The sequence below is a fragment of the Bos mutus genome, chromosome 23, assembly GCF_027580195.1.
Source record: "Bos mutus isolate GX-2022 chromosome 23, NWIPB_WYAK_1.1, whole genome shotgun sequence".
In the NCBI taxonomy this organism is placed as follows: domain Eukaryota; kingdom Metazoa; phylum Chordata; class Mammalia; order Artiodactyla; family Bovidae; genus Bos; species Bos mutus.
In genome coordinates, this window is record NC_091639.1 from 18,863,254 (window position 1) to 18,877,630 (window position 14,377).

The 14,377-nt window shown below is 41.5% G+C and overlaps 1 protein-coding gene across 2 annotated transcripts; it reads left to right on the forward strand.

Annotated features, from left to right (window-relative positions):
- The first annotated feature begins 11 nt into the window (after positions 1–11).
- ACOT13 (acyl-CoA thioesterase 13) lies at positions 12–13,533 on the forward strand. Of its 2 annotated transcripts, XM_070361065.1 has the most exons (4): positions 12–253; positions 3,008–3,103; positions 9,867–10,051; positions 12,345–13,533. In XM_070361065.1, the coding sequence occupies exons 1-4, from the start codon at positions 167–169 to the stop codon at positions 12,538–12,540; spliced, it is 564 nt and encodes a 187-aa protein (XP_070217166.1). In that variant the 5' UTR covers positions 12–166; the 3' UTR covers positions 12,541–13,533. The 2 variants fall into 2 exon arrangements, with proteins under 2 accessions (XP_070217166.1, XP_070217167.1); XM_070361066.1 differs by lacking the exon at positions 3,008–3,103 and having other exon boundaries at positions 21–253.
- The last annotated feature ends 844 nt before the right edge of the window (positions 13,534–14,377 follow it).

Genomic DNA, 14,377 nt, shown 5'->3' on the forward strand with positions numbered 1-14,377 from the left:
GTGCGCCAGCTGCTGGGGAAGGGACAGTTGTGCGCTTGGCGGCGGACCCGGAACGCTTTTCGGGTCCAGAAGGCTGTTGACCTTGTTCTTTTGCGAACTTCAGGGCTCCCCTGCTCTTCCAAGACTCAGTCTTAAGTGGGGCCTGGGAGCCGGCGAACGGTCCACGATGATCTGGGTGAAGAAGGCAAAGACTCTGCTGGAGTGGCTAACGCACTCAGGCAAATTTAACGGTTTCGATAGAAACTTGGAAAAGGTATTAGAGGCGAAGGCGCGGTTTCTAACGAAGGGAAAGAAAGCGCCCTTCTTGGTTCGTGGGTGAACGCTTCATAAGTTCTCTGGCTAGATTCTTTTGGATTGAATCCCTAAACTCACCCTAGCAGTAATGATTACTGCTTTGATGGAGTAGTTATGTGGTAGGTGTGCCTACGTTGATCTGTCCGTTTTATAAGTCAGCAAAATGGGTTTATCTCAGGAATGGCAGAGGAGTTACACCTTGGGACTTGCAAACTGAGGCTAACCATGGGCAAGTCCTCAGCTGTTCTTCTATAGAGAGAATAGGAGACAGTCGAGAGGGGCTGTTTTGAACAAGTTCCTTGGAGGAGAGAAGAGTCGGGTTTGTGGTGGTGTCTCATTGGTTGAGTTGCGGAGGTATCTTAGCTTGTTGCTGATAAAATCTTCGTTTTTCCTGCTGGGATTTATAAAGTAAACTAGGAGGAGTGTTAAGTGGGGGAAAAGTTCCCCCTTTAGGGCTTCACGACCGCCTTAGAAAGGAGGTGTTTTATAATAATTTTATAATCACAACATTGTATAATTAAAAAGAAATGTTAAATTAATTTTAGTAAAATAGTTTAACATATCAAAAATATTTTAACGTAGTCAATACAAAGAGGGCTAACTTTCTGTACTTTGCAATCTCGTGTGAACTGTAGAGCATATCTCAGTTCATACTAGCTGTGTTTCAAGTGCTCACTACTGACAGGTGACTATCATATTAACTGCACAGATTGGTATCATGGTAGGTGCTTTGTGTGTTAATTTGATCAAAAATGGATTTTGCAGTTGTTTCGTGTGGGCAGATTTGCTCAGGCTAAATAGGTTTATGCATGCTGCTACTGCTAAGTCGCTTCAGTTGTGTCCGACTCTGTGCGACCCCATAGATGGCAGCCCACCAGGCTCCCCCATCCCTGGGATTCTCCAGGCAAGAACACTGGAGTGGGTTGCCATTTCCTTCTCCAGTGTATGAAAGTGAAAGTGAAGTCGCTCAGTGGTGTCCGACTCTGTGCGACCCGTAGACGGCAGCCCACCAGGCTCCTCCGTCCATGGGACTTTCCAGGCAAGAGTACTGGAGTGGGGTGAGGTTTATGCATAGTGATCTGTAAATCTAGTCATGAACATGGTTTCTTTTACAGTGAGTTTTAAGATAATGGGATCTAGACCGGCGGTTCTCAATTGGGGGTGGTGAGAGAGAGTGAAGGGGTGCTGCCAAACATGCCCAGTGCACAGATTCCCTCCCCCGTCCCCACAGCAGAGAATGGCCCAGTCCAAACGTCAGAAGCGCTGAGACTTTGAAAACTTGACTTTAAACCATGCTCTTAATCATTCACTTTGACCTAGGTCAAAACTAGATAAATTGCTACTCTTATTCTGCTGCTGCTGCTGCTGCTAAGTCGCTTCAGTCATGTCCGACTCTGTGCGACCCCATAGACGGCAGCCCACCAGGCTCCGCCATCCCTGGGATTCTCCAGGCAAGAATACTGGAGTGGGTTGCCATTTCCTTCTCCAATGCATTAAAGTGAAAAGTGAAAGTGAAGTCACTCAGTCATGTCTGACTCTCAGCGACCCCACGGACTGCACCCTACTAGGCTCCTGTGTCCATGGGATTCTCCAGACAAGAGTACTGGAGTAGGTTGCCATTGCTATATACATATAAACCATGTCTTTGCACTGGACTTAGAGTTGGCTGTTCAAATCATATGATTTCTTTCTCTAAATCTCTGGTTAGTAATTCTCTAAAGTCTCTTTCTTAATAAAAGAAGTGTAGTTTTTGTACCTTACGGGATCTTGACTGATAAAATCATTTTACTTCAAAAAATTGTCCCTTTGGTGATTTAAATATGACACCAGATATTCTTCAAGGCAAGAAATGCTCTTCTAAGTACAGGATTTTAAAATGCAAGATTACTGTTAAAATTAAACTGGAGTAAAAGATGTACACGGTCTCTCAGACACACTTGTCCTCTTTCCCCATTGCTTTTGTGAAGACTAGAAGGAATAATGTTTCTGGGTGTAAGAAGCAAGTGAGGTGTACAGAACTATTGTGTCAAGTCTGCCCCATTACCCACTCCCACAAAGTCAATGAATCAAATACAAAAACACTGGAAAATCTGGCTGATAATATTCCAATTCCAAATATTGTTTTTTGGACAGTTGTTTGGAGATAGCATATAGAATCTGATAATTGATGGTGACTTTTTGTCCCTCTACAAATGATCTGTTGAAGAAAGCAAATTGAAAATTAGTTCTGGTATAGATGTCAAGTCAATGCATGAGATCATACATTGCACTTCTTTATTTTAGCCTGTCCTCTTTGTAAAAAAACCCTCTGTTTTATCAGTGTTTATAAACACCCACAAAACCTATCTTTTATAAAGCATTGATACAGAAAGACTAACACTCAAAATAAAGTCCTGATCTTGCTATAAGATCACTTTTAAATCAGTCAACAAAGTACTATGAGATTATAAAGAAATACCCATCGACTTCCCAGGTGGCACAGTGGTAGACTATCCACCTGCCATTGCAGGAGATGCAGGTTCGGTTCCTCAGTTGGGAAGATCCCCTAGAGGAGGAAATGGCAACCCACTCCAGTATTCTTGCCTAGAAAATTCCACGGGCAAGAGGAGCCTGACAGGCTACATTTTATGGGGTCTCAAAGAGTCAGACACGACTGTGTGCATGTACACACACACAAACCACACACTCCCCATCACAATTCCTCACCCTCCAGGAGTTTATCATCGAGGAGAAGAAAAAAGTGGGTTCCAAGGAACAGTCCCATCATGCCAGAATCCAGCTCCAGCAGCCAGGGATTCAACCTGAAGGGGTGAGCAGTGTCGGCGAGAACCTAAGGCAGCCTCTCAGTTTTCTTGGACTGCCTATTTATTTCAAGCTTATGATTCTCTTTTATACTTTGACAAAAGCATTAGGTCAGAGGTTTGATATTTTCAGTTCCCACTGACCCAGATTTGTTGTCTCCATAAATCATTGTTGCCCCTCAAAAGGAGTTTCTGCCTCAGCAATTCTCTTATCTACTTTTTCTCATGTGTCCTTGTGAATACTGTAACTCATGCTAATGTCTGGGCTGCATACCACATTCCTCAGTTTATTTCTTATCTTTTTAAGTCCTGTTTGCCCCTAGTATCCTAAGCTCACTATTTCTTAGAAAGGGCTTCTAGCTAATAATATCTCTAAAGTCCCTAATTTCTATAAGCTATAGAAGAATATGCTAACATTACAGCATCCCTTAAATCTTTAGCTTCTATTTTAATTATTCCTAAGCCCTAAATTCAGCAAACTCCTTTGCCATAAACACTTTCCTCATAAATAGGCTTCAGATAGCAATCCCTCCCATGGTCTCAAGCTGCGGCCTGTGTGCTCACCCTGGAACACTTTTTTGTAAAAGTCCTTGAACAAATGTCAGTGATTAACTTTATAAATTATTCTCTGAGCACAGCTGCAGAAGGCTTTGTGCCTTCTCATGCTCCTCTCAAAAACAATAAGCACCTTAATATTCCTTTTCAGTCAACTCAGCCAAGGAGAGGAAAAGACAAGTCAGAATTACAAGGCCTAACTCCTTCATCCCGGGACCATGCCTGCGGAATGAGGAAACGGGTCTGGGGCTGTGCCTCCATTTTGTCAGTAATGCCTAACGTGGCTCCCGACACCATCAGATGTGCCCTGAGGAGGAAAAAAAAAAGTCCCCAAATAATTTCAGAAAACATGGATGTATCCCCGTTTTTAGAATTGTGGTATAATACACATATTTTACCACATGGGGCTTCCCTGGTGGCTCAGACAGTAAAGAAGCTGCCTGCAATGCAGGAGACCTGGGTTCAGTCTCTGAGTTGGGAAGATCCCCTGGAGGAGGGTGTGGCAACCCACTCCAGTAGTCTTCCCTGGAGAATCCCCACAGACAGAGGAGCCAGCCAGCTAGTCTTTGGGGTCACAAAGAGCTGGACATGACTGATCGCACACACACACAACATAAAGTTCACCATCTTAACCATATTAAAGTATTCAATTCAGTAGTAATTTTTGCATTCACATAGTTGTACAACGATCACCACCATCCATCTCCAGAACTCTTTCCATCTTGCAGACCTGGAACTCTACCATATAGGCAATAACTTCTCATTCCCTTTTTTCCCCAGCCTTGCCAACCACTATCTATAGTCTGTATCTCTGAATTTGACTACTCTGTGTACCTCATATGAATAAAGCCATTGCATCCCTTTTATATATTAAAGCTTTCAACTGCTGCTGCTAAGTCGCTTCAGTCGTGTCCGACTCTGTGCGACCCCATAGACGGCAGGCCACCAGGCTCCCCCGTCCCTGGGATTCTCCAGGCAAGAACACTGGAGTGGGTTGCCATTTCCTTCTCCAATGCATGAAAGTGAAAAGTGAAAGCGAAGTCCCTCAGTCATGTCCGACCCTCAGCGACCCCATAGACTGCAGCCTACCAGGCTCCTCCGTCCATGGGATTTTCCAGGCAAGAGTACTGGGTGGGGTGCCATTGCCTTAATCTGAAAGCTTTCAACTAGTTCTGCAGTAAAGAAACATGTTTCACCTTATGATGTTTAAGTTACTTGCCAATGGAACTCTCACCCCCACAATAACACATGTGAAAGTATATACTTCAAGAGTCTCAGGTGAGATCTGGAAATACCAGGTGAAATCCAACACACAAAGAAATAAGCGCAGGCAGTTCAGAAGCCAGGTTAAATTGTGTCACGTTATCCTTGTGGAAATGAGAGGTAAAGTATAGGTGAATGAGCTGTCTCAAGAGGAACAGCACAGACTAGAGAGAAGCATTAAGGATTTAAGACTGAACCCGAGGACATACAGGGTTGAGAACAGTAAGTAGCCTTTGAAGACTATAGAAGTGGTTAGGAAAGTAAGAATAGACCTTACACTTACTCGAAAAACTTTGAAGCTTTGGCTCTACCACAAAAGGACAGTGTTATTACTTAAAGTTTATCAACGTGATATGCCAACAGGTATACTTAGACTACTGTTGCTCGGGGAACAGATTATTTAGACTTTGTTGCTGTTGGATTTGTGATTTTATCATAATGGGCTCATCATATTTACATTCCTGCATGGCATCACTCCTTCCTGGGAATGACTCTATTCCAGTTCTATATACCAAACTAGATTAGCTGCAAAAATTCTCCCCAAGTTTGTGCTTTCCCTCTTGAGAGGAGATCTAGAGGAGTGAAGAGACATCACCCCAGTCCTCAGTCTATAGGTGGTGAGGAAGGTCTTTCCCTATTAGCCCCTCTTTTCCAGGTTGAAGGCAGCAGGGAGCTGTAATTGAGAGAAACCTTGCCAACGTGATTATTGTGAATACAGACTTTCATAGCATCTACCTTTGTAGGCATTCTAGAATGATTCGATAAAATCTGCCATTTACCAGCCTTTGGGGAAAAATACTGCTTATAATCCTGCTTAGCACATCTCTCATCACCATCACCACCCTGCCAATGAACATGAGTGAAATGGTACTTCAGCTGGTTAAATCTTCAGGGAATATTTAAATTCTTCTGAACTCTTCCCTAGGGCTTTGTTTGCCTCCCATGGCACCCATTTGTTAACTTTTGTTTTTGGTCTTCTCTGATAGTCTCTACTGGTTCCTCAGCCAGTTTAGTCGCTCAGTCGTGTCCAACTCTTTGCGACCCCATGGACTGCAGCACACCAGGCCTCCCTGTCCATCACCAACTCCCAGAGTTTACTCAAACTCATGTCCATTGAGTTGGTGATGCCATCCAACCATCTCATCCTCTGTCGTCCCCTTCTCCTCCTGCCTTCGATATTTCCCAGCATCAGGGTCTTTTCAAATGAGTCAGTTCTTCAGATCAGGTGGCCAAAGTATTGGAGTTTCAGCTTCAGCATCAGTCCTTCCAATGAATATTCAGGACTGACTTCCTTTAGGATTAACTGGTTGGATCTCCTTGCAGTCCAAGGGACTCTCAAGAGTCTTCTCCAGCACCACAGTTCAAAAGCATCAATTCTTCGGCACTTAGCTTTCTTTATAGTCCAGCTCTCACATCCATACATGACTACTGGAAAAACCATAGCCTTGACTAGACTGTCCTTTGTTGGCAAAGTAATGTCTCTGCTTTTTAAAATGCTGTCTAGGTTGGTCATAGCTTTTCTTCCAAGGAGCAAGTATCTGTTAATTTCACGGCTGCAGTCACCATTTGCTGGGATTTTGGAGCCCCAAAAAGTAGTCTCTCACTGCCTCCATTTTTACCTTTATCTTTCAGTGTTCTTTTCAAGTAACTCAGGGGAGGCAGGTTTACTTAGTGGACCTGAGTCCAGTGGAGACCAAAACACTGTCTACTTGAAAGATTTGTGAGGACTGAGACGGTGTCTCAGTGCCTGTAAGACATGCATATACATTTCTGAGCATGGTCTCTAACACAAAGTTAGCTACAGTTAATAACCAAAGAAATACATGTGCTCCCTACAGCCTGTATCATGACTGAAACCGAAATCTGTTTTTTTTGAAACAGTGTCCTCTCCTCAGCCCCATTTGTCAACAGAGAGGTAGTTATTGGTTTCTCCCCACAAGACATGTTTCTTAGTTCTGGGAAGTTGGGTAGCGAATCAGTCTTCTGATTCGAAAGAAGAATCAGTCTTCGTTGTTATCTTCCATTGGTTTACTTACTCTACTTGGGGAGACAAGAACTGGTAACACTAGGGATTCCCTGATGGTCCAATGGTTGGGACTCTATTTTCACTCCTGAGGGCCTGGGTTCAGTCCCAGGTTGGAACTAGGATCCCACAGGCTGTGCAACAGGGCTGGAAAAAAAAAAAAAATTGGTAACACATAAAAGTATTTCTCTGTCATATCAGAGTGACCAGTGCAAGAGTATCTCTATTCCAGTATACATTTTCAGCCAATTTTGTATCTTAGTATAGCCTTTGGCCTTTCACGTTGGGTGGGTGGGTTTAGTCGCTCAGTCATGTCCGACTCTTGGCAACCCCATGGACTTGTGGCCTGCCAGGCTCCTTTATCCATGGAATTCTCCAGGCAAGAATACTGGACTGGGCTGCCATTTCCTTCTCCAGAGGATCTTCCCAACCCAGGGATCGAACCAGGATCTCCTGCATTGCAGGTAGATTCTTTTTATTTTCCATATGATCTCCCTTTATGTAGAACTAAGAAAAACAAAAGACAAACAGAGCTCAGAGATACAGAGAACAGTTGGTGATTGCCAGAGACAGGAGTGGGTGGTGGACAAAAAGTGAAGGAGTCAAAAGTTACAAACTTGACAATATACAACCTTGTTGTACTCCTTTCCCAATTTTCAATCAGTCTGTTGTTCCATGTCCAGTTCTAACTGTTGCTGCCTGACCTGCATACAGGTTTCTCAGGAGACAAATGAGGTGGTCTGGTATTCCCATCTCTTTAAGAATTTTCCACAGTTTATTGTCACAATAAAGGCTTTAGTGTGGTCAGTGAAGCAGAAGTATATGTTTTCTCTGGAATTCTCTTGCTTTCTCTATGAGCCAGTGAATGTTGGCAGTTTGTTATCTGGTTCCTCTGGGCAGGCAGATTCTTAACCATCTGCGCCACCAGGCTGGGGGAGAAGGTCAGTATTAAAATCAGTATTCTTCAGTAGAAAGTGAAATTGACATTTGTTTTACTTTTTGTCATCCCAGCCAAAGTTAGATAATCATATGGAACACTAAGAACTGAGCTCTATTAAATACATTGTACCTTGAAATTATACTAAACTATCTTTGGTGACTTGGAGAAGGAAATGGCAACCCACTCCAGTATACTTGCCTGCAAAATCCCATGGACAGAGGAGCCTGACGGGCTACAATCCGTAGGGCTTGCAAAAAGTCAGACGTGACTGAAAATGCACACACACACACGCACCCACCTTTGGTGACGATGAGGCTTTCCTGAACTGCCTAGCTTTTTCAAACTGTCTTTACCTGGCTAAATTCTGCCCATCCTTCAATGTGTAAATAATTTCACAGATGCCTTTCTAATGTCTCTTCCCTGAAAACATACTTGGATGAGTAAGATCCTTACTTCCAGCAACCTGTATTTATCCTCTCGGCAGTCAGTCACTGTACTGCAGTGTGCATGTATTGTTCCTATAGACTGGAAACCCCTTAAGAGCAGAGATTTGATCTTGTTCATCTTTAGATTGCAGTGCTTCAAAGAGTCTAGTAAATGCCCTAGTAAGGTGAGTTTATATCTTGGGTCTCCTTGGTGTGCATTATTAGTTAATGAGGACATCTTATGGCTAGATCATTTATTGAATGATAATGATCCCATTCTGACATTCACTTTTCCATTGATTTACCTGTTAAGCAAAACATATTATTTAGAATGGTTTGTATTTTATGGTTCTGTTTCTGTTTTATATCAGGGCCTTGTAGAGGATAAACAACAGCAAACAACTCAAGTTAGTTTGTGAAGTTCCAAAATGCCTTCCTGGTGGGAGCATAAAAGCCACTGTATATATCTAGAGATTCTACAGTTAGCAACAAGGGAGATTGGGAGGTGAATAGACTTAGACCTGAATCTCAATTCTGTCATATCCTTGGTGATCTTGAGAGTAAACCAGTCTGAATTTAAATTACTACGAAATGGAAACCATCTCTCCCTTATTACATAGTGCATGGACAGACTGGCACAGTGCCTGGCTTACGAAAGTGCTCAATAAATGGTAGTTACCGAGAATCGAATCGTTTAATGCAGGAGACACCCCTTCCTCCCCCAAATACAGCAGACGCCTCACACAGGCATCCATATTCTGTCTGAAAACCTCTAGTGACAGCAAGAATTACTGCACTGGATGCAACGCATTCCATCCACAGTTCAGTTCTGACTTCTAAATGTTAGATATCTATGGTGTTTTTTCCTAGTAAATTGAATAGGATATAAGAAACACATTTCTGTTATTTTTGTTTCCTTTCTAAAGATGTTTGATATAACATTCTAAATTCATTGTTCCACATTTTATCTTTTATGTAATTTTTTTCATAATGATACTATAAATGGGGCAGGACCTTAAAAGCAGCAATTTAACTTTGCTGGATTCTATTAAACTTTTTTTACACTAAAATAGGTTTGTGGTATAAGCTTGTTCTCATCCTGTATTGAATTTCTTTCAGCCTATTTTAAACATTGTTTTAAACCATTCATCATGAAGTCATTCTGAAAATTACTTTGTGCAATAACTAGGGAACATCCAAATTAAAACTACAATGGACTATCAGATCACAAGGACCACCTGACTTAGTGCAGAATTTCTGAGAAGACATTAAGAGATGCCAGGTTGCTGTACATAGAGTTCAGAAGCTCAGATGGAATGTTTGATTTATGCAGAGTAGTGGAGATTAAGAAAAACTACTCCTGTTTTCCCCTAAATATTCCTTTTTATTTCAAAACAATTTACTCCAGAGTTCATTTCTATCAAGAGAGACTGGTAACTTCATTTTCAGTTTCTGAATCAACTTTTGGGGGTGGCTTGGTTTAATCCAATGATAGTTCTTGGTAGAGCTGTTTGTGCTTTTCTTAATACCACCAAATATTCAAAAAAAATTTTTTTAACACTTAGGTGACTCTCGTTTCTGCTGCCCCTGGGAAACTGATTTGTGAAATGAAAGTGGAAGAGCAGCATGCCAATAAAATGGGCACTCTCCATGGCGGCATGATAGCCACCTTAGTGGATGTCATATCATCGCTTGCTCTGCTGTGCACAGAAAGGGGTATATCCGGAGTCAGTGTTGATATGAACATAACGTACGTATACAAACTGTACCCCAAATAACTTTTTTCAATGTGATAACTCATTTCAAACAACTGAGACTACACACATTTATAACAGAAATAAAGCAGGAGTTGCCCTTAGCTGGTCATCCTTAAGTGCAGCTACAGATTTGCCTTAAAAACATTCCATGGTTTTAGAATCTAGAACTAAAAGGATTTCTAAGTACAATATATATTAGTAATAATAATATAAATAATCAGGGATATATAATCAGTGATAAAGGGAAGTCAAGTAGACCTTAGGAAGCATCACTATGAACAAAGCTAGTGGAGGTGATGAAATTCCAGCTGAGCTATTTCAAATCCTAAAAGATGCTGTGAAAGTGCTGCACTCAATATGCCAGCAAATCTGGAAAACTCAGCAATGGCCACAGGACTGGAAAAGGTCAGTTTTCATCCCAATTCCAGAAAGGCAATGCCAAAGAGTGCTCAAACTACCACACAATTGCATTCATCTCACACAATAGCAAAGTAATGCTGAAAATTCAAATCCAGGCTTCAACAATATGTGGACCGAGAACTTCCAGATGTTCAAGCTGGTGTTAGAAAAGGTAGAGGAACCAGAGATCAAATTGCCAACATCCACTGGATCACAGAAAAAGCTAGAGAATTCCAGAAAAACACCTACTTCTGCTGTATTGACTACGCCAAAGCCTTTGTGTGGTTCACAATGAACTATGGAAGATTCTGCAAGAGATGGGAATACCAGAACACCTCATCTGTCTCCTGAGAAATCTTCATGCAGGTCGAAAAGCAACAGTTAGAACTGGACACAGAACAACAGATTGGTTTCAAATTGGGAAAGGAGCACATCAAGGCTGTATATTGTCACCCTGTTTATTTAACTTATATGCAGAGTACATCATGTGAAATGCCAGCCTGCATGAAGCTCAAGCTGGAATCAGATTGCTGGGAGAAATATCAGTAACCTCAGATATGCAGATACCACCACCCTTATGGCAGAAAGCGTAGATGAACTAGAGTCTCCTGGTGAAAGAGGAGAGTGAAAACCTGGCTTGACACTCAACATTCAAAAAACTAAGATCATTGCATCCAGTCCCATCACTTCATGGCAAATAGATGGGGAAACAATGGAAACAGTGACAGGCTTTATTTTCTTGGGCTCCAAAGTCACTGCAGATGGTGACTGCAGCCACAGCTTGCTCCTTGGAAGAAAAGCTATGACCAACCTAGACAGCATACTAAAAAGCAGAGACATCACTTTGCCGACAAAGGTCCGTCTAGTCAAAGCTCTGGTTTTCCCAGCAGTCATGTATGGATGAGAGTTGGACCATAAAGAAAGCTGAGCACTGGAAGAATTGATGCTTTTGAAATGTGGTGTTGAAAAAGACAATTTTTCCACCTAAGCTACAGAAGATATGATTTTTGTTGGCAGGTGAGGCAGAAGTTAGGGTGGGAAAGCCAACGTTATTTGACATGAGGTCAGTGTAAACCATGTCAGTCATCAGGTTTCAATCTAAATCTTTCCTTAGGCTAACTTAACATTTAGTCTGTCTTTACTATGGAAATGAGCATGCAGTAAGCAAATCACAAGATTAAAATGCAAAGGGTCTTTTGAGATTAAGATGAACAAAAAGAACTGCTAGGGCACTGAGGCATGTATTCAGCAGTCCTTCCCTTATTCCATGTGATGAGGGTTAGGACCGTCTGACGACCCTGCTTTGCCTCAAGACTATTAGGAGCAGAGATCTTCCAACCTGGCACTGCACGTCATGATCTTCCAAAATACTGCTATTACAACCATAAAGCATCTTTAATAAGCCAAACATAATTTTGGCCTTTCAAAGTCTGTGTGGCCGAAGTTTTGGCCACCATCAGGAGCTGCCTGAGATCCAAGAGGGCCTCAATTAATTCCTTATAGTTGTTTTTAAATCATTTTAGAGCTGAGTAACTTCTGAATATTGATAACCAAACAGCAAGTATTACCTCATGTTGGAAGTTAAGCAAATTAAATGAAAGCTTGGGGGAATCTTTCACTAGCCCCAGATAAATATGAAGTAGGAAACCTAAAAACAAAGAAGGGCCGCAGGGCTGGGGAGCAGTTGAAAACTCCTGTTTATGGGAAAACAAACTTGTGTGCATGTAAGGAATCAGTAAGAGAGAACTTGGGTCAGGATCTGCCATTCAAATGAGAAAGGACAGAAAGTTTACTATTATTCTTGAACTATCTAGGAAAAAAACATAAGGCTGTTATGAGATGCACTTAAAAACTACTGTTAACTAAATTTAAATATTTCCTTTTAAGGTACATGTCACCTGCTAAAGTGGGAGAAGACATACTGATTACAGCACACGTTTTGAAGGAAGGAAGATCCCTTTCATTTGCTTCTGTGGATCTGATGAACAAGGCCACGGGAAAATTAATAGCACAGGGCAGACATACCAAACACATGGGAAACAGACCACCCGAAGGCTCCGTGAAGAAGTCCAACAATGAGTAATTTTCAAAGTAGCACAACTAGAAGTAGCCAAGAAATAGTCTTTGGGGAAAATGCCAGAGATCAAGTGGAATGCAGGACGGGGGTTGTCTATATTCTTTGATTTCGAGCCTCGTAAAAGTTTTAGTCTGTAATCATACTGTAATACTTGGATGAAAACACTCTTAGCTCAGTGTGTTTTGAAAACAGGTAAAGCAAAGCTCACAGGGCCATTTGAGGTAAGATTACCTTACAACTAAAACCTAGTATTGAGCTGAAGGACAAATTAATGATTAATCCTTAAATTGTAGGTCATTCTCAGCTCTAAAATGCTACATTTTTTAAAAACCCAATTCCAAGATTATGGAACTTCAAAGCAGATGAACCACAGGCCACACTGAAAAATAAGAGTGAGCAGTCCTCAATAAACTTTAAGGCAAAGCAGATTAGTGATAAACAGCCCAGTGGGATAAATAGCCCAGTTCATGATTAGTATATTTTATAGTGGTGGTAGTAGGGAGAGCACAGAATTACCTTTTCCAGTACCTAGAATAAAACCATGCAGATCTTCAATCTCCTAATGCTTGCTATTAGAAAGACCAAGTTCACACATTGTTTAGTCAGTTTCTCAGATTTCTGTCAACTGTGGTATTTATAATTGGTTTCTGTCATCAGGGTCTTAGTTCTAATATTTCACAACTGATGATCATAAAGAAAGGAAGTAATTTCCTTTGGAAGTTGGAAAACAGTTAACAGTTAAAGGCTGATGATCATTTGGTTGTATTAGAATACAGTATACACATCATAATACACATAGCTCTGTTTGCTGAAGGGCAGAAGCAGACTTGAAAATAGCAGTGTACACATAGGAAACCCATCTAGTATTGCCCATGAAAAGTAACTTGGGATCCTTGGAGAAAGAGCTGATTTCAGAGCTGGGGGTGGGATAGGGAAATAACAAGATGAAACTATCTTGTATTTGAAAGTAAGTGCTCAATAAAACAAGGCGTGAAACAAGGCATGAAAAACAATAGCAGTGTATGACGCAGAGAGCTCAAACCCAGTGCTCTGTGATAACCTAGAGGGGTGGGAGGTGGGAGTTCATGAGGGAGGGAACATGTATACCTAGGGGTGATTCGTGCTAATGTATGGCAGAACCCACACTTGTAAAGCAGTTATCTTCCAATTACAAATAAACTATATAGCACTGAAAAGAAATGAGTCCATACTGTTTAGGTAACAATAAATGGCTGAGACAGGAGAGCTCTTTCTTGTTAACAGAATGCTGGCACATGTAGAGGAGTAAATATAAAACAGTAACTATCAAATGGGGAAATAGGACACCACCTTCACCAATGAACGTGGACATCAATAAAGAGCACACGAGCAGTGTTTCTGGATATTAACTTCAGGGGGTGTAACATCACTCACAATGGGCAATGGCCAGGATACCTAATCCAAATTTAACCACAAAGGAAATCACTCAAATACCAAATAAGGACGTTGTTTTTTTAAAAATTGGCCTGAACCCTTTAAAACTTGAGTATGGGGGCAAGTTCCTAAACCTTTGCACCTAGTTCCACTCAGGGTGGTTAGATAAAGAGTTTAGAACAGTCCCTGACCATGAGAAAGTGTTCATTTCAAATAGATTCCAATTGTCAATTGATAGAAAACATGGAAGTGCACTGTGAATTACGAGTATTTTTGCCTTTCCACGAAGCCAGGTATAAGGTCAGGATGGTAACTGTTAAAAGCTGACAAAATGTCTTTGATTCCCATTCCTGTTGAAATTACAAACCCAACTTCTCTTCTGAGTTTACGGTTTAGCCATGGGCTAAGAGTCTGAGTGAACTCCGGGAGT

What these genes read in the sequence shown, in the direction of transcription:
- ACOT13 (XM_070361065.1), top strand. Translation starts at nt 167, where the DNA reads ATGATCTGGGTGAAGAAGGCAAAGACTCTGCTGGAGTGGCTAACGCAC. An exon ending in TCGATAGAAACTTGGAAAAG is followed by an intron (nt 254 to 3,007) that starts GTATTAGAGGCG and finishes CTCACCCTCCAG; the next exon opens with GAGTTTATCATCGAGGAGAA. An exon ending in AGTGTTGATATGAACATAAC is followed by an intron (nt 10,052 to 12,344) that starts GTACGTATACAA and finishes TTTCCTTTTAAG; the next exon opens with GTACATGTCACCTGCTAAAG.